Below are 20140 nucleotides of genomic sequence, written 5' to 3'. Positions count from 1 at the left end.
TTTTCCCAGGAGGCACCAGAAGTTTTGGGCACTGCTGCACCCTCCTTCCTTCCTTCCTTCCTTCCTTCCTTCCTTCCTTCCTTCCTTCCTTCCTTTTTTCCTTCCTTCCTTCCATAGTCCCTCCCCTCCTCCCTCCCTCTCATTCCCATCTCCTTCCTTCCTTCTCTTTCTTTTCTCCCTCCTCCTCATTCCTATCTCCTTCCTTCTCCTTCCCATCTTCTTCCTTCCTTCCATCCTCCTTCCTTCCTTCCTTCCTTCCTTCCTTCCTTCCTTCCTTCCACCCTCCTTCTCATTCCCATATCCTTCCTTCCATATCTTTCCTTTCTCCCTCCTCCACATTCCCATCTCCTTCCTTCCTTCCTTCCTTCCTTCCTTCCTTCCTTCCTTCCTTCCTTCCTTCCTTCCTTCCTGCCTTCCACCCTCCTTCTCATTCCTGTCTCCTTCCTTCCTTCTCTTTCCTTTCTCCCTTCTTCTCATTCCCATCTCCTTCCTTCCTTCCTTCGCTTTCCTTTCTCCCTCCTTCTCATTCCCATCTACTTACTTCCTTCCTTCCACCCTCCCTCCCTTCCTCCCTCTCATTCCCATCTCCTTCCTTCCTTCCTTCCTTCCACCCTCCCTCCCTTCCTTCCTTCCTTCCTTCCCATCTCCTTCCCTTCCTCGCTCGGGACGAGAGATTGCAGCCATGCCCAGGGCACCGTTACTTTCCCACGCGCGGGCGGGGCGGGCGGGGCGACGGGAGGGGCGGGCGGGCTGGAAGGGAAGCGCTGGGGGCTGCGGGGCCAGACCGGGGATCGGACCATGGACGGGGCGGGCGCGGCGCTGCTGCTGCTGCTGGGGCTCTACGCGCTGGTCTACTACTACTTCGTGGCGGCCACCCGGTGCCGGAACACGGTCAGCCTGCGGGGCAAGACGGTGCTCATCACAGGTCAGCTGGGGGGGGTGCTTGTTCTCTTTCTTTCTTTCTTTCTTTCTTTCTTTCTTTCTTTCTTTCTTTCTACCTTCCTTCCTTCCTTCTCATTTTCCTTCTTTTTCCTCCCTCCCTCCTTTCCTTCTCGTTTTCCTCCCTTCTCCCCTTTCTTCTCATTCCTATCACTTTTTTCCTTCCTTCCTTCCCTCCTTCCTTCCTTCTCGTTTTCCTTCTTTCTTCCCTCCCTCCCTCCTCCTTTTCCTTTCTTCTCTCCTTCCTTCCTTGCTTCCTTCCTTCTCAATTTCCTTCTTTCCTCCCTCCCTCCCTTCTCGTTTTCCTCCCTTCCCTCCCTCCCTCCCTTCTCATTCCTATCACCTTTTTCCTTCCTTCCTTCTCATTTTCCTTCTTTCTCCCCCCCCTCCTCCTTTTCCTTCCTCCCTTCCTTCCTTCCTTCCACCTTCCATTCTTCCCTCTCCTTTTCCTTCTTCCCTCCCTCCCTCCCTTCTCATTCCTATCGCCTTTTCCTTCCTTCCTTCTCGTTTTCCTTCTTTCTCCCCCTCCCTCCTCCTTTTCCTTCCTCCCTTCCTTCCTTCCTTCCTTCCTTCTTTCTCTTTCTCTCTCTCTCTCTCTCACTGACTCGGAAGGGACCCCCGGAGGTCTTCTAGTCCAGCCCGCACGCTCAAGCAGGTGAGCCAAGAGCTTCTCTTGCCAATGGCTGTCCGGACTCTTCTTGGAAACCTCCAGGGAGGGAGCGACTCCTTCTGGAGGCCTCTCCTTGTCCTCCCGGTCCGGAATTTTTTCTCCTGAATGTCCGGTTGCTTCTCTCCTGGGTCAAGCCTGGGAGAAACGTCCCCCCGGGTGTAGTTCCAGGTGGGAAGAAAGACCCCGGAAAGACGGAGGCTGCTTGGAAGGACGGTTTTCAGGGTGGACAGGACCCCCCTTCCGTGGGGCTCCTGGGTGAAGACATGGGAGAGGCTGAGGGTCCCCGGGTTTTATGCTCCCTCACTGGCCTTTGACCTTGCAACCCCTCTAAGATTGGGAGGTTATTGTACCAGCCCGTTACTCCTCTTGAGACGATGGGGCCAGTTGCTTGGCCTAGGACGGGGATGGCGACCTCTTTTTCGGGCTGCCCAGGGCTCATTCATGACATGGAGTGGGAGTCATTTTTCTTTCTCTCTTGGAAAATATTTCACCTCGTTTTCAAAGTTTAAAAACATAAACTAGAACTTTATACATCATTGTTTTCTTAAGTTTTCGCGGGTACTTACATGTATGGCATTCGGCTTCATTCGGGTATTTTCCCACGTCATTGTAGTTGTGCTTTTAAAGTTGTAGCAACGTTTCGGCAGAATCTCATCTGATTATACATCCTTGTATCAACGTCAAGACCTCTTGTACATTTCCTGACCGTCTTTCTATACATACCTTCTTATTCGATTACCATGGCATATTTCTTTCCTTGCTTTTGCTACAAATCAGTATATTTTCACCTTATATTTCAATTTCCTCCGTAACAGATATTGACCTCATTTCTGATTCTTTACCTAATCGCCATTTTAATTTCTTTTTATTCTTCAACCATTCACACGCTGCGTCCCAGACTATATAATACATATTGAATGTTCTTTATCTCTCCATTTCAATGTTAGCCTGTCCATCTCTGCACAGTCAAATATTTTCTTTATAATAACACCCTCTGATGGTGCATTTTCCTGCTTCCAAAATTGTGCGTAAGAAATCCTAGCAGCTGTTAAAATATGTAACACAATAGATCTGTCTTTTTTGTTACATTTTTCTGTTGTTATGCCTAATAAAAATAATTCTGGTTTGGGTTCAATTTTCTCTTTGATTATTTCTTCTAGCCACAGTCAAATTGTGTTCCGATATTTCTTGACTTCTGGGCAAGTCCACCACATATGAAAATAAGTGCCTTTTTCTTTCTTACACTTCCAACAATTTGGCTTTAGGTTAAACAGCCTAGGCTAGCAGGTGGGGTAGATACCATCTATATTTTGTACAGCTTTTCCCTGTACGCTGTAGACATAGTTAATTTGTAATTTAGTCCGCACATTTTTTTCCCCAGTGTTCCATAGTCTATCACTATGGTTGTATGTACACTGAGCGCAACGAAGTCCTTGTGTGTCTAATGACACAATAAAGAATTCTAATTTTAATTCTGATTTATTTAGGCTGTGAAGTGGAAAACAAACAACTCCCTTCTGACTAGCCACTAACAACTGCTATGAACGTTACAGTACAGTTGGTCCTTGACTTCCAGAGACAGTGGGGACCACAATTTCTGTGGCTAGGCAAGGCAGTTTTTCAATGGGTTTTGCTTTATTTTTTTGATCATTTTTTCCCCATGGTTGCAAAGTGAATTGCTGCAATTATTAAGAAAACCACACACTCATTAAGTGTTCAGCAGAGTGATGACATGGGGGGGTCTGTAGATATTTTCTCAGCCCTCCTTCTGACCCACTCGGTATACAGGTCTTCTGTGAAAGACAGGCTGGTTGCAATCGTTATTTCTGTGGTTGTAATTATCCTGTACCTAGAAATCCTACTCGGTTGCTATACCAAAGTAGACAAAAAGGGGAATTAGCTACTCTTATCTTGATATGAATGCAAGGATTGGCCTTCAGATTGTGTAGTAACTTGTGTTAGTAAACCGATGTTCTGCAGAGCCAACGTCCCATCTTTCATTGGGTGCCATTGTACCTTCAAACAGTCACTAAATGAATGAATGTAAGTCAAGGACTACCTGTATTGCACCTTGATTAATTTTAATCAATTCTTTTTCTTCATTGATGCAAGATTGCTCTGAAAAGGTTGTGAAAATCATACCCTCAGTCAGAATTTCTCAACCTGTGCAGTTCTAAGATGTCGCTTAACTTTAATTCTGGGAGTTGAACTCCACCTGTCGTAAAGTTGCCCCGGTTGAGAAACACTGCCGAAGTAATGCTTCACTGTGTGACACCACAACAACTGCAGGCCCAGGAATGCAGGCCTGGCTCCTGGATCCCCATCAAAGGCTGGGCGATCTCGGTGAATTCTTTTTCTGCCCTTTCCCAGGTGGAAATGCAGGGATCGGGAAGGCCACAGCGGTGGATCTTGCCCGGAGAGGCGCCCGTGTCATTCTGGCATGCCGCGACAAAGCGAGAGGAGAATCGGCCATGTACGACATCAGACGGGTAAGTGCCTATTATGCGGTTCTCTCCTTCCCTCTGTTCTTTTGCATCCAGATGTTTTCCAAATGGTTTTTATTTATTTATTTAGCATGTGTTTTGATCCAAGCCTTGTTCAAATTAAACAGACACAAACTGTGTAAAAAAGCAAACCTTTTTTAATGCGGCGCTGGGAATTCAGTGCATTCCAAGGCAAGAGATATAAACCTAATTGTCCAATATCAAAAGTAAGCCCTTTCAAGGTTGCAAAAGGCTGCCAAGAACAGTTGACTTATTACTGATTAAATATCCACCAACAGAGGTTTCAAAAACAAGCCAGAATAAGCAGGGCTTCAACGAGGACTCTGAGTCTAAAGAACTTCTTTGCTTCCTGCGAAGAACACGTCTCCGAGGGCTGGTTTTTATCCCTTATGGGAGGGGCCATCACCTTCCAGCCTTACTCCCAAGTCACCTTTGCTGCTTCAGCTGCTCTTCGAGCAGCCCTGCGTGCATGCGCACTGGGCACAGGCTCCCCCTGGTCCTCTGCATCATTGCTGCCAGACTCCACCAGCTCCGAAGGCAGCACCCGACTCTCCAATAGTCCTGGACCCATCCCTGCATCACACGCAGGCCCCTCGTCTGAGTCCTTGCTATCAGAGACCTCTGCCGTCCACACCTGCTGCCGGCGAACCACAACAGCATGTGGCATCTACAGAGATCATGTAATCTTTGATATGCAACACGGATAAAACACACTATACACACAAACACAAATGTATCTTTAAATAAAGCATCAACAAATACATGTATATCAAATGGGTGGATAATACAGCAGAGGAGGTGAAATATTCAGTTAAGGTACAATCATGATAAAATCTCCATCATATGGCCCCATAAAGTCACAATGGGATAGATGTTATACAATTAGTCCAAATGAAATCAGAGCCACTGACACAAACTTGTAGTTTTATATAAATGAATATATTTAACATCTATAACTACAGCAGACAAGATAGTCAGCAGCACAGGAACGTCATGAGGTAAATATCAGCAGCATACAGAGCCCACAGGAGAAAAAGGCGGGAAAAAAGGGAACTCCCTCTTTACACCCACGGCAACCAATCATAGCGCAGATTACCTCATGCAGGAGCTACCACTCTCCCAACCAATCAACTGCAACTGTACAGTTTACTGTTCCAGCTACTCTGTTCAATGTCCCAACCGTTCTGATGCGCCTCAGCGGCCTTGCCGGACTCTCGGCCGTTCCCCACTCAAAGAGCTTTGCCTTGAATTCTGTTACGGCCTGGCCTGGTTCTATTCAGGGGGCTCCATGTTTTTCAGGGAAGCCGCATTCCTGGCAGTGGTTTTCTTGGATCAAGGGTCAGGCAACTGCACAGCAAATATCCAAATGAGATCAGAGACACTGATGCAAACTTGTAGTTGTATATAAATACATATATTTAACATCTGTAACTACAGCAGACAAGATAATCAGCAGCACAGGAACGTCATGAGGTAAATATCAGCAGCATACAGAGCCCACAGGAGAAAAAGGCGGGAAAAAAGGGAACTCCCCCTTTACACCCACGGCAACCAATCATAGTGCAGATTGCCTCATGCAGGAGCTACCACTCTCCAACCAATCAACTGCAACTGTACAGTTTACCCTTCCAGCTACTCTATTCAATGTCCTAACAGTTCTGAGGCACCCGAGTCGCATTGTGGGACTCTCGGCCATTCTCCACTTAAAGAGCTTTGCCTTGTCATGACCTGGCCTGGTTCCATTCAGGGGGCGCCATGTTTTTCAGGGAAGCTGCATTCCTGGCAGTGGTTTTGTTGGATCAAGGGTCAGGCAACTGCACAGCAAATGTCCAAATGAGATCAGAGACACTGATGCAGACTTGTAGTTTTATATAAACACGTATATTTAACATCTGTAACTACAGCAGACAAGATAGTCAGCAGCACAGGAACTTCGTGAGGTAAATATCAGCAGCATACAGAGCCCACAGAAGAAAAAGGCGGGGAAAAAGAGAAACTCCCCCTTTACACCCACGGCAACCAATCATAGCGCGGATTACCTCATGCAGGAGCCAGTACTCCACTACAACTGTTCCAGCTATTAAGTTAAATATTTTAGCACCCCTCCAATTTATACCTGAACAGCATTTAAACCAAGTTGCTTTACAAGATCCTTGTGGCTTTGTGGACCCAATGGCTTTGTCATGAGATCAGCCAAATTATGCTCTGACGGACAATAAATTAGTTCTATTCCTTTCACTGCTTCTCTGACATTACAATATTTTGCGTCAACATGTTTGCTTTTATTTTTTTATTCTCCCACCTGTTGCCGTTTGTGCACATGTCGTGCTATCTTCAAACACTGATGTTAGCGCCTTTCACTTCAATATCCGAATCCTTTAATAATTGTATATATAGCACATTATCACTGAACACAATGCTGATTAACGCTATGAATTCTGCTTCAGCTGTGGAAATGGCAGCTGAAGTCTGTTTTCCAGATTTGCAACCAACTAGTGTGTTGCAAACATAACAAATATTGACATCGACTTTTTCTTTTTATGTTTTTGGGCGGCTCAAAATCTGAATTAATCCAATGAACTCTGAACATGAGGCAACTGATAATCAGTTTTATTTTTCGTCAAAGCAAAACTGGGCAACCTTTGATCTCCTACCTTAAACAGCAAGGCAAAGTCTAAATGTTTGCTTGCATAAATCGTCATAGCTCTAGAAACATAATTTCATATCCGTGGTTCATGCAAACCTCATGCTTTTCTCAGCGCTCTGAAAAGAATAGACCTCAGGTGGGAAAAGAATACGTTTTCTGGCACATAATCCAGAGCTTTGTTTGTAGGGTGCTGTCTCACATTATGTTACAGCAAACAGGCAGAATTCACATTTTGCATTTCGCAACCAGTTAGTTAGCTAGGCTACTTGGCAGTTAGCCTGAAGGCTTTATCCTTGCAGATAAAGCATTTGGTTACAATGGAGCTGAGCTCAGCAGCGAGGAATATCAAAAGTTGAGTTGGTGACACTCTGTACGTGCTCCGATCCTTTCACCGTCTTATACATCATTGGCCTAATTACTGATGGCCAAATCTGGCCCTCGGTTCTGCCTCGGTTTACCTTTTACGATAAGCAACCAAGTCAGAAGTCATTCTGTCTCCCTATGAAAAGGGGGAATCTGGGGAAATGGATTGCGTTTACTTTTATAGTTAGCAGAACAGAGAACTTCAAAGCAGAAGTTTTGTTTGATTTAGAAATAGCCGTCTGTTCAGTTACATCACAATTATTACAGTATAAAACCATAGAAAAGAGCATCGTGTTCTCAGTAAAAGCAAACGAAACATTTGCAAAGGGAAAGCATCAAAATGGGTTTGGCTAAGATACATTCTCAGCGCTTCTCAAGGTTGGCTTGGTTATTTTCTTTTTTAGAACAGCTAAAAAACGAAACTCTTGCCTACAATGTATTGAATGCCTCTCCTGACAGTCCTGAAATTATTAGCAATACAATTTAAAAAAGCAAATTTTAAAATACAAACCCACGTTAATTAGCCAGTTCAGCCACATTACAAAAACCATGTTTCAAGTATTACAAAGTCCATCCTCTGTATATACTGTGTTATCTCTGAACCCAGTTCTGATGAACGCTATGAATTCTGCTGCAGCTGTGGGAATGGCAACCGAAGTCTGTTTTCCAGATTTGCAACCAAGTGGTGTGTCTGCAAACGTGGCTTTGGCTGTCTATCTTGTACATGATTAGCCCAATCACTGTAAACATTTCAAGTCAAATTCATTTGATGGCTGGAAATCCATGGTTCCCCCTTAAATCGTGTATTATTCTTTTAATTCCTAACCAGTGTTGTTGTGTACGTCTTGATGTGTAAGGACTTAGATAGTTTATTCTATACCAAATCATATAATCATACCAAATCTATCCTAAAAAAAAACTTTATAGATATGATGTCAAATAACAAATAACCCGGGGTTAAGCCGCTTTCTAAAAAGAAGTTTTATGTTTTTATGTTATGTATTTTGTTAGTTTATGTTTGTTTATTGAGGATTAATGATGTTGGATAAGAACATATGAAATAGTAATAATATGAAATATAGTAATATGAAATACATGAAAGTATAAGTTTAATGAATAAAATTGAACAGAAATAAAGGAAGAAACAGTGAGAAGTTGGAGAAGAGTAATAAGATATGAAGTTGAATATATAAGATGCATATTAAATTGTGTGTGGAAACGTGATGATTTAGAACTATGTTGTACTTAAATGAGATGTCTTATTTGTTTTGTTAAGCAGTTTTTAGAAAAGATGTTCTATGTTCTTATGTTTTATGTTTTGTTTGTCTGTGTATTCTCTTCGAAAATTAATAAAATTTGTTCCAAAATATATATATATATATATACCAGAACTATTTGTAATCCTGCTGAGCCGTTGCTAACTGTGAAAAGTGGATGGATAAGTTTAAGACAGGAAGAATGAAACTGTTGGCAATGAGGAACTGAAAGTAATATACACAGGTGTGTGGTGGACTGGCAATTGAAAAATGATGGGAGACGCAGGGAAGACGTCTGAGCAACTGCCAGCCCCGATAGCCCTCGGGTAGCAGTATTTATTAAGAAAATACAAATACAAAATCAAAACAATGACTTCAACATTAGCTCAGCAACATTATCTAGCTAGGCCTCAGCGAAGGTGATAAAGTTCCCGTGAGAAAGCAGGGCACCAAAGGTCTCATGGGAATGGCTCGGATAGGTACTGTGAACTCCCACACAGATTCCTGGTCTCTGAGCTTTAGCAGATCATAACAGGATCAAACTCTCATCATAAAGACACTACTGCCCTCATGAGGAGCGTTTGTGATACCCCCAGATCTTACAAAGCTGTACAAGAACTTGCAGAATATGATGGATATATTACCACACAGGTGTTTAAGAAAAGTGACGGTTAGTGAAAGTGTGAAGTTAGTGAAGTTGTGTATGTGGTTAGAAGAAAAGTATCAAGGATAGAGTTGAAGATCAGCTTGGAGTCCTTTGATTTATGGCGGTTCTTGTAGGACCTGCTGTGTGTCCTTGGACCCCATTGCAATGGCTTATTAATGTAAATGTGTGACTGCTATTATATCTTTTATATTTATTCATTTCTTATGTTCCAAATTATGAGAAACAATAAACCTCTGATCTTAAAGTAAGCATTATTGCTTGTGTTGTTGTCTGTTTCCTGTTGGAATTTTCTCTGATTCTGTGGAGCTGAGCAGAGGCAGCCATGACAGTTGTTAAGTCAGCCAGACCCGATTTTTTTTGCCATGGTTGTTAGGCAAATCACTACAGTTGTTAAGCGAGTCACATGGTTGTTAAGTGAAATTGGTTCCTCCCCCCAAATCAGAGGATTTGTCTGAATCCTCTTGGGACAATCACAAATAGTAATCGCATGACCCCAGGACACCTACATCATCGGAAATATTGCTGGTTGCCAAGCACCCAAATTCTTTTTTATTATTATTAAAAAGGTTTTTTTAATTTTTTAACAACAAATATAAAACAACAAATAAAACTTTCTTTCAGTTCTACAGTGTGTCGGTTGGTACATATTTCTTGTCCACAATATCTATAGTCTTTACCTCTTAGGTTTACATTCATATTATATAAATTAACTTTCCATGTCATATTATATTATTATTACACCATCATTAGACTTTAATTTCAAATCCATATTATCCTTTAGAGCAAATCTCAATTCTTACTAAATTTTATTCATGTTATAATTTATTCCAAAATAATCGGTTGTAATGTATCATTACTATTGCGTTACACTTCAATTTCCTACTTTTCTATCTAGCCATTGGCAGAATAAATCCCATACCTTATAATACTCTTTTTCTTCTTCTTCTCTAATTGCTAATGGAATCAACTCATTTCTGCACATTTTGTTATTTTCTTAACCGCCAAGCACCCAAATTCTAATCCACATGTCCCTGGGGGTACCGCGAGACAGTCGGGAAGTGAGGGGACGGGTCATAAATCACTTTTTTTCATTATCATTTTAATTTTGAATGATCACTAAATGGGTGGCTGTAAGTCAAGAACTGGCTGTATTGTTTTATTATGCGACACCCGGAGAGATTGCCGGGAGGTGAGCAGACCTACGCAGAAGGTGAGTAAACCCGGATCTGCCTTTGAAGCTGCACCGGATCCCGAGGTTCAGGATTTATCCCGCTCCTTTTTCCAGGAAAGCGGGAACTCGGAGGTGATCCTGATGATCCTGGATCTGGCCAACCTGAGCTCCGTGAGAGATTTTGCGCAGACCTTCTTAGCATCGGAGCCCCGTCTGGACATCCTCATCAACAACGCAGGTGGGGCCAGAGCAGACCCTCCCCAGGGTCTCCGGAGGGGGAAGGAAGGGGGAATATTGAGGGGGGATTGTCTCCCTTTGGGGATTTGGCCAAAACTGGAGAAGCGGCTCTCTCCTATTTGTGTCTGTACATTTTTCCTACACTGCCTTTATTAATATTTTTATGAGCGACTCAAGGTGGCAAACGGATCCAACATACCTTCCCCCTCCTATTTTCCTACAACGACAACCCTGTGTGGTGGGTTGGGCTGAGAGAGAGAGAGACAAAGAGAGAGAGAGAGAGAGACAAAGAGAGACTAACCCAAAGTCATCAAGCTGGCTTTCATGCGTAAAGTGGAGCTAGAACTCACCGTCTTCTGGTGATTGGACCAAAGTCATCCAGTTGGCTTTCATGGCTCAGGCAAGATTTGAACTCATGGTCTCCCATTTTAACCACTAGACCAAACTGAAGTAACTGACTTAAAAAGACACCTGACTCAGCCACTGGACCAAACTGAATGCTTTGCAGATAGTCCTTGACTTATGACCGTGATGGAGTCTGCCAGTTATTTTTGTAAGTTGTGTTGGTGCTAAAGCGGGTCACCCTTTGCGACCATGATTTTCCGGCCTGTTCTGAGGTGGTTGTTAAGTGAACTGAATGTTCGCTATCTGGTGCTTTTGCTAAAAACTTTTGCTAAATGCCTTTTATGACAAAAATGTTGCAAATCAAGGGTCACTTAACACGTTGCCAAAGGCAAGACTATTCGCCACACACCCAGAATGTGATCATGTGACCACAAGGGGGAGCCACTGGAACTTTGGAACCGAATCATGATGTCAGGATTCCAGCAATCACCCTAATTAAATCTTGATTCTCGAGCCAAACTTCAAAAAACTTCAAAGGATTTATTAGAGGGACATACTGGCATTGCCCTGTACGAAGCCAACTCTGGGATATGTAATTTAGTCACCTGTGACCCTGTTCCACCCCCCCCAAGTGTCTCATAAACCAGTTTCTCCAATTGAGCCCATTCACAGGCTAGGTGTCATCAATCATGTTCTCCAATTAAATATATTTGGGGCAAAAGCTCTGGTAGTTTAGTTACAATCTTTTAAAGATAAGAGTCGGACTGTACTTTCGCTTTCAAACGGCTGCACTGCTCTTCCAGAGTTCCTCCCCTCTCTTTTTTTTACGGCAACTACTAAAAGAGGCATAGCAATGTTTTATAAGTTGACACATAAATCCCTTTGGTAATTACATCAGTTGTAAAATCGAATTATCACAAAGTGACGTGTTGTAAGCCAAGGACTATCTGTAATCCGCTTACTTTTCTGGCAGGTGTGGTTAAGGGTGGCCAAACCGCCGATGGCTTTGACTTGGTCTTCCAGGTCAACCACTTGGGCCACTTCCTGCTGACCCACCTGCTCCTGGACCAGCTGAAGCGCTGCGTCCCGAGCCGGATCGTAATCCTGTCCTCGGGTATGCATTTCTTTGGGAAGATCGACTTTCGGACCATCCACAAGTCCGGAGAGGGAATGTGGAAACCTATACAATCGTACTGCAACAGCAAACTAGCCAACATTCTGCATGCCAGAGAGTTGGCCAAGCGGCTGGAAGGAACCAACGTCACCTGCTACGCGGTTCATCCTGGTGAGTGGAAGTCCGGTGTCAGGATTCCAGCCGTTACCCCAATGAAATAGTGAGCCTCGAGCCGAACTTCCAAACCTAACAGGATTTATTGGGAGTTAACATGCCGGCATGACCTAGTTGTAGGCAACTCTGAGACACATCATTCACTGTCACCCTTGGCCCTGGTTCCTCCCCACTCTCCCGGGTATATCATCATTCATATTCTCCAATGGGACACCTCCATAGCCAAGAGGCATCAATCATGTTTTCCAATTAAATTTTTGAACGGCAGAAACTTCAGTCACTTCAGTCACCTAGTTACAATCTCTGAGAAACTATGCATAGAATGCGCTTTTCGATTCCAAGCTGCTACCCCTGGTATTTCAAACTCCTCTCTCCCTTCCCTTTCTGTTGGCAACTATAAAACAGCCATTAAAAATGTTTTATGAGTTGACATCTGGCTCCAAGTTGCCCCAGATGGAGCCCGCCACAACACCGGTCCATCTGGGGCTCCGGCAGACATTTCTTTCGCTCCCTCGACCCCCTTCTGCAGAGGCACCCCGGGAGTTTCCTCCATCAAGCTCAGCTGAGGAGGGAGACGTCTCCCACCATCCCGGGTCCAGAATCCTAGAACGTTAGGTGGGGAGGACCCTTGGAGGTCCTCTAGTCCAACCCCCTGCTTCTCAACTCCTTTCCTCGTTTACTTTTACTAAAAGCCAAGCGCTCATAGTAGCAACGCCGGATCAAAACATTTGCGCGCAAAGATTCCCTTGTTAACTTTCTCTTCTCCGTTCCACCCGGTTAGGTTCCCCATTCGCCACTCACATTCCAAGATGCTTGTTGACACTTGGGGGCAAGCAAAGAATAACAAGAAAGGAATAAGACCCCCATAATTGATTGATTGTTGACCCCCATGCTCTTCTCAGCAACTCCGGGGAAAGAGAGAAAAGTCATTATTTTAATACCTGGTATTCTTCATTTGAATGTACAGGAAATTCTTGTCTCATGAGCCCAACATTTCTGTTGTTAAGCAAGATAGTTATTAAGTGAATGTTGCTTCATTGGATGGCATTTCTTGCCATAGTGGTTATGTGAATCACTGCACTGGCTAAGTTAGTCTGAAGAATCTGAATTTTGATCACGTGTTCATGGAGGTGGTTGTGTCAAAAACAGTCGTTTAAGTCACTTTTTTTCCCCCAGTGCTGTGTTGTAACTTTGGACGGTCACTAAACAAACTCTAATAAGTTGGGGACTGCATGTATTAGACACTTATTCCAATGGATTTCTATGTGAGACAACACAAACATACACACAAACACACTATTTTAACCAACTCGGGGAACAGACAGAATATAATTATGCAATATTATTTAATGTGTGTGTGTCAACAGTACTGCAAGGATTCTGCATTGCTTTTCTCGAAATTCTCATTATTTGATTTCTAACTGAATTCCAGTTTTAATGCTATACATACCGTGTTGAGCAGAGGGCCCAAAACGTGGCAACTTTTAAGACTTGTGGACTTCAACTCCCACAATGAGGAATTCTGGGAGTTGAAGTCCACAAGTCTTAAAGTTGTCAAGTTTGGAGACCTCTGGTGTTGAGTATCCCTTGTCCTGGATTTCTCATTATTTCTAATCGAATTTTAATTTTTAAGACAGAAGGCTAAGTCAACCTGGAGCTGTTGAGATTCAAACTGCTGATTAGTGGGCAGAGTCAACTTGCAATACTGCATTGTAACAACTGTGCCACTATGGCTTCCTTCCTTCCCCTCATTTCTCTTCCTTCCTTCCTTCCTTCCTTCCTTCCTTCCTTCCTTCCTTCCCTCCCTCCCTCCCTCCCTCCCTCCCTCCCTCCCTCCCTCCCTCCCTCCTTCCTTCCTTCCTTCCTTCCTTCCTTCCTTCCTTCCTTCCTTCTTTCCTTCCTTCCTTCCCAAGCAATAACACTTATATACCTCTTCACAGCCTTCTCTAAGCTGTTTACAGAGTCAGCCTCTTGCCCCCAACAATCTGGGTCCTCCTTTGACCCACCTCGGAAGGACGGAAGGCTGAGTCAACCTTGAGCGTGGTGGGATTTGAACAGCCGATAGTCAGCAGAAGTGACCTGCAGTGCAGCTCTCTAACCACAGAGGCTCTACGCAATGCAGCCCCATTAAAAAATCACCACCACTATGATGGTTTAAGCATCATTAAATGTGATTAATTTAAAAAATCATACCTAACATTGTTATATAATATCTAACATCTAACCATGGAGGAATTCAAAGTGTGACAACATTATATCACATATTTAAAACAAAAACAAAAAATAGTTTCCTAAATATCACAGCCCAAATTTAACTCTCAGATAGTGAATCCATTTCCTTTCCCAGGGAGTCTTCATTTATCTTGCATGTATCTTGGTTTACTTTGAATGTTGATTTCCAACGAGATGGGGATCAGAGGTTATTGCAAACAATGAAATGAAACACGGCTCCCTCCTTCTTTTAGCTCCAAAAATATCAGCCATGTTTAATTAATATTAAGCATGTACTCGGAAGTGTCTCTCAGAGCCGGCTAGCTGTCAGGATTCTAGAACTTAACCCCATTTAAATCCTGAGTCTCGAGCCAAACTTCCAAAACTTCAAAAGGATTTATTGGGAGTTAAAAGGTCCAGCACTGCCTGGCTGTATCGTCATTCATATTCTCCAATGGGACACATCCATAGCCCAGAGTCATCCCTCATGCTCTCCAGTTAGAATTTTGCACAGCAGAAACTTCGGTCACCTAGTTACTATCTTTGAAAACATTGATGGAATGCACTTTCAGTTTGCAAGCTGACGCATTGCTTCCCCCTCCCTTTCTGTTGGCAACTCTGCAAGACCATAAAAATATTGTATGAGTTGACACCACCCATCTCAGTAGTATCTGTGAGGAAGAGTGGAAACGCACACACAAACATACACACTCCTTTTGCACCATTGTCCACGCACTTCACTTTTGGCTCTTCTGAAAAATATTTAGACGTTGCCCCAAAGGCTGAAGGGGGTTATTTGGTATCTCCTTTTCTCCTCCATCTCGGTCACTCTGGAAGGTGCTTCTTTCCATCCGAGGCCGTTCACACAACCAACTCTCTTTCCCTTTCAGGATCTGTTGGAACAGAAATTGGATACTCCTGTTCGTGGTGGTTATGTTGGTTGCTTTATTTAGTCCAGGCATTCAGACGAAACTGTGACGCGGGCGCCCAGACCTCCATCTACTGCGCCACCGAGGAGGGCATCGAGAGCCTGAGCGGGGGGTATTTCGTGGACTGCCACCTCTTGGAGCCTTGGTCAAAGGCCCGGGATGACCAGCTGGCCAAGAAGCTCTGGGAATTCAGTGAGAGGCTGCTGGGGCTGACCACTTAAGGCGGGAAGGGTCAGAGGTGGAGCTTGGGGTAACAGAAAGCCTGCCTCCGATTAACCTGGGAGATCAAATGTCAGGGAATCTAGAAACTACTCAGGGGTTGCGGTGTGACCGTGACGAGCGTTGAATTTCCAAGAAGTTTAAAAACTGGGAAGCATTGTGGGGTTTGTGGTGCTGAGTTGCCCAGCGTTGGGCCTAAGAATCTTTTAAATAAAGAAACAAACTCCATCCGGTTGTCGGTCTCTCTTTTCTCCATCCTGGTCTTCCTTTCTGGTCTTGAAAAGGGCTTCTCCTTCCCATCCCTTGAGACGTTTCATTACCTTACTAGGTAATGTCATCAGTGCGACAAGGGAGTGAGGTTGGCAGGGTCGGATAGGTGACCTTTGAGGTCCCTTCCAGAGTTGGGAATTAAACCATTGGTCCATGTAGCCTGAAATGAGGCAGCAGGTCTTTGGCAGTTCTCCAAAGCAGTGGTCCTCAACCCTTTTCTGTACCAGGGTCCAGTTTCACGCAGGAACACTTTTTCAAGGACCGGTTAGGGTTATTTATTTATTTATTTATTCATTCATTCATTTATTTATTTATTTTTATTTTTTATTTTATTTACTATTACACTATCAACTCACCAAAATTAACCAATGTTGGAGGATTACTAAAAATGTGTATAAATGCGAGACTAGGCTCCAATCAAGTCATCGTGATTCAGTTGATCAAGATCAAACAAAAATATATGTTTGGCAAAAATATATGTTTTTCGTAAGGTAATAATCCGCAATTCAGATTTGACATTCAGGATGCGTTTGGTCTCCCATATGGTCTTCAGCTTTCCACAGTCCCAACGATTGTAAGGTGTGTGGGGAATTCAGAGAGTCCAAGTCCACACATTTTAAAGTTGTCGAGGTTCAGAAATCCAGGCCTATAAGGAATTCCGGGGATTCGTTCCAAATACCTGGAGAGCCCACTTCTTTCCGGATCTCTCCTGCCCCATTTCGCTGCAACCCCTTGGCAAGCAGAGCATCGTCTAGAATTCTTCCAGGTGAAATAAGACTTTCAATTACCTGGGAATAAATCCATATAAAACCGGTCAAACTTTTAGTAGATATTCACTGTGTAGCTTGGCTAAAGCAACATTCTGCCCTGTATGTTTTAGGATTCTCGTCTCTTTCGCTTACTTCTCTTGTTCTCTCCCGGTTGTTTCGGGCGGCGACTGCCTTCGCCTCCACCTGGCGCCTTTCGTCGCGCACCCTCGTCCTCCCCCGCCTGACAGCTCCGCCGCTGAGCCAGGCCCTGACGCACCTCTGGCACCCCGGACAAGCGCAGGGCTGCTTTCGGGGGTTCCCGCGAGGGGTCTGGATCAGGATCTGAGCCCCTTCATTCCACCCACCTCCAGTTTTCGGCTCACTCACACGCCTCTCTCTCGCTCTCGCTCTTGCTCCCTTTCCCCAGGCGGAAAGAGGCGCTTCGTGGTGGAGCCTCTGAGGCGAGCTTTCTCCCCAACCCGCGTTCCTTTCTCCCTCAGGCCGCCGACTGGCGCTGCTGAAGGCAGACTTCCCTCACCCATTTTTTTCCACAGCCAAACAGATAGAAATATGGCCAGATTTCTCGTATTTGGCCGGAAAAACGGCCAGATGGCAACCCTGTTCAATGTCCCCTTTTTCTCCAGCCACGCACGGCGTGGAGCTAATGTTTTTGGTTGAGGCTGAGGGACGGCGTCAAAACCAGCACTTGATCCTGTTATGTCCTTGGAACTGGTTGGAGTTCCCAACCAGGTCCGACGTTTAAGCGGGAGCTACAGCAGCTCCCATTGGTTGGCCCCGTTTGGCAGTCGGCTATAAAAGCCGGCTGCTGGACGGGGTCAGCCGTTGTTGTGCTCTAGCAGTCTGCCTGTTAGCTGGGCAGTTACAACAACCCTTTATTCCCCCGAATAAAGCCTTCACTTGTATGCTCTGGTCTTCTGCCTCGTTTGTCCCTTCGCTCCACAACACTGGCGACGAGGATGGGATACTACGGGCTGACCAGAAGCACCAAGAACAAAAGAGCTGAAACCACGCATCCGGAGCATAGCCACCTCGCTCACAGAGAGCTCAAGCTCAAACCACTGCGTTTAGAGCCGAAGTCACGGCGCTGATAGCATCAGTCGCCCGCTCGCAAAGGAGCGCGTAATTCAAAACTGCTGCGTTTTGGAACTGAAGTCACGGCGCTGATGGCCTCAGCCGCCCGCCGCAAAGGAGCGCGTAATTCAAAACCGCTGCGTTTTGGAACTGAAGTCACGGCGCTGACAGCCATCAGCCGCCCGCTCGCGAAAGAGCGCCTAATTCAAACCGCTGCAGTTTGAATTCGAGCTACGCTAGCTTAACACTGAGCTGAATTCACTGAAGTTATCTTCGGCGCTGTTAGCCACCGCCGCCATTACACTTGAAAGGCGCGAAATTTAAACCGCCTTCACGAGTTTTGAAACCCGCAAGTGAGTCTCAGTGCTGCCGCCGCAGCCGCCAGCGCTCGAATCAGCGCGAGCCCAAGGGGCCACGACTACCCAGAGAGACAACCCACTCCGCTAAGTGGTTAAAGATTCCATGAAGAATGCCAATCAGGTATTCCCTCCATTCAAACCCAATGAAGAGAAATGGGACTCCTACAAGAACCGTTTCAACCATTTCCTGGACGCCATTGGCCTGGCCGATGCTGCCGAACACAGAAAGAAGTCGTACTTTCTGAGCTACTGTGGGGCCGAGGTCTTCGACACCCCCACAGCACTCTTCGCACCACGTGAGATAAAAAACGTGCCGTGGACTGAAATACAGGAAACACTCTCTAACCATTATTCTCCTAAACCTTCCCAGATCGCAAGGCTTTCTCATTCCGGATGAGAAAGCAAGCCGAAAGTGAATCCATCAACCAGTATATGGCAGCCCTGAGGACAGCCGCACTTCAATGCGAGTTCAAGAACTACTTAGACGACATGCTTCTTGACCAACTCGTTTGCGGGGTAAGAGATCAGACACTCCAACGACACCTGCTAGCCAGGAAAGATCTAAATCTTTCCCAAGCAGTGGAAGAAGCCCTAGCCGCTGAACTATCCATCCAGTCAGCGGCCGAGATTCAAGGCACCGCACCGAAGCCAGGTATTTCCACCGTACACTCCGAAGAAGTGACGAGCGAAGCTGACCCCTCTGAAACTACCGATGTCCATCGCCTTAAACAACTGAAACAGCCGCAGGTAGGAGGAAGGCAGAGAAACAGCAGTGGCCCGCAACAGATCCTGTTGTGCCTAACATGTGGGGGTTCCCATTCCCGGGCGTCATGCAGGTTTACGAACGCGAACTGCCTAAATTGCCACAAGAGAGGCCATCTTGCAAGGGTCTGCCAGGCAGCACGCGCTCCACCCCAGAAGTTTCCCTCATCTCCTAGCCTCCAAAGGCAAGTAGAAAACTGTTACACGTGTTACCATGCCAACCACACGTCTCAAACTCCTAATAAGATTAAACTCTCTCTTTAGAAGGTAAACCTTGCACCATGGAGGTGGATACCGGCTCAGCGCTCTCAATCATCTCCTGGGACCCGCTGAAAAAGATTCAACCCAGGCTAACCAGGAAACAGCTACAGAAGTGCCACCTCACCCTGAGAGACTATCAAGGCAAGAACATCCCTGTCCTTGGGAAAGGCAAGTTTCTCGTTAAATTTCAAACCTTCAAAGGCCATCTGCCATTAGTGGTGGTTAATGGTACCCTCCCTAGTCTTTTGGGGTTAGATTGGTTCCCCTCTCTTGGCCTTAGTGTAACAGGGATTCATGCTGTCTCAACTTCTGACGTTGACACATTATTCTCTGATTATTCCGATGTTTTCAGTAGCGAGCTGGGTTGCTACAACGGCACACCCATTTCCTTCTCCGTAGATCCCCAGGAGGTTCCTGTCCGTCTAAAATTCCGCAGAGTACCTTTTGCCATCCGCCCCAAATTAGACGCGGAACTAGACAAACTCCTCAAGCAAGGGGTGATTGAACCCACAGATTTTGCCAGGTGGGAGACCCCCATAGTCACCCCACTCAAAAAAGACGGCAGTTTGAGAATTTGTGCGGATTACAAGACCACCCTGAACCGCTATCTCCAGGTTAGCGCATACCCCGTTCCCGTCATCCAACACTTATTGCACACTTTAGAGCCTGGCACCATTTTTGCCAAGCTAGACATGACGCAGGCCTATCAAGTTTCCCCGGCTGAACTGTTAATGGGGAGACGTTTAAGAACCACTCTTGATAGACTACATCCGCATTACTGCCCTGCTGCCCCTTTGGGTTCTGACAGCCAGGTACGAGACTTTGCCTTACAGGACTCTGTGTTCGCAAGAAACTATGCGGGAGACCCATTGTGGGTACCGGGGCAGATCGTGGCTGTTACCGGTCCAAGGTCCTATCGGGTCCAGCTTGAAGACGGTCGAGTTTGGCGGAGACACTTGGACCAACTATGCAGGCGGCGGAGTGACCGGGCCAGCAGTGAGCCGGAGCCAGCGTCCTGCCCTCGTACTCTCACCCAGTTCCCGGCAGGGAATTTCCCGAGGGATCCATCGTGCCCCACCGAACAAGCTGAGCCGAGGCGAGACCTGGAAAACCGACCCGAGCCGCCAACACACCCAGCCAGCGGGAACACCATCCACCCGGGCCGTGACATTCCACTAACCCAATCCGAACGAGGAGAGGT

The 20140-nt window shown here is 45.6% G+C and overlaps 1 protein-coding gene across 1 annotated transcript; it reads left to right on the top strand.

Moving 5' to 3' along the window:
* The first annotated feature begins 737 nt into the window (after nt 1–737).
* LOC113451717 (dehydrogenase/reductase SDR family member 13-like) lies at nt 738–15674 on the top strand. The gene is made up of 5 exons (XM_087924282.1): nt 738–925; nt 3980–4098; nt 10332–10455; nt 11773–12084; nt 15189–15674. The coding sequence occupies exons 1-5, from the start codon at nt 799–801 to the stop codon at nt 15446–15448; spliced, it is 942 nt and encodes a 313-aa protein (XP_087780408.1). The 5' UTR covers nt 738–798; the 3' UTR covers nt 15449–15674.
* Nucleotides 15675–20140: the final 4466 nt, after the last annotated feature.

The sequence above is a fragment of the Pseudonaja textilis genome, chromosome 1 (genome assembly GCF_049901715.1).
Source record: "Pseudonaja textilis isolate UNSWEBS1 chromosome 1, rPseTex1.2, whole genome shotgun sequence".
Taxonomy (NCBI): Eukaryota; Metazoa; Chordata; class Lepidosauria; order Squamata; family Elapidae; genus Pseudonaja; species Pseudonaja textilis.
Note: the sequence above shows the minus strand (reverse complement) of the source record. Positions and strands in the feature narration are given on the sequence as shown.

What these genes read in the sequence shown, in the direction of transcription:
- LOC113451717 (XM_087924282.1), top strand. Translation starts at nt 799, where the DNA reads ATGGACGGGGCGGGCGCGGCGCTGCTGCTGCTGCTGGGGCTCTACGCG. An exon ending in CAAGACGGTGCTCATCACAG is followed by an intron (nt 926 to 3,979) that starts GTCAGCTGGGGG and finishes GCCCTTTCCCAG; the next exon opens with GTGGAAATGCAGGGATCGGG. An exon ending in CATCCTCATCAACAACGCAG is followed by an intron (nt 10,456 to 11,772) that starts GTGGGGCCAGAG and finishes CTTTTCTGGCAG; the next exon opens with GTGTGGTTAAGGGTGGCCAA.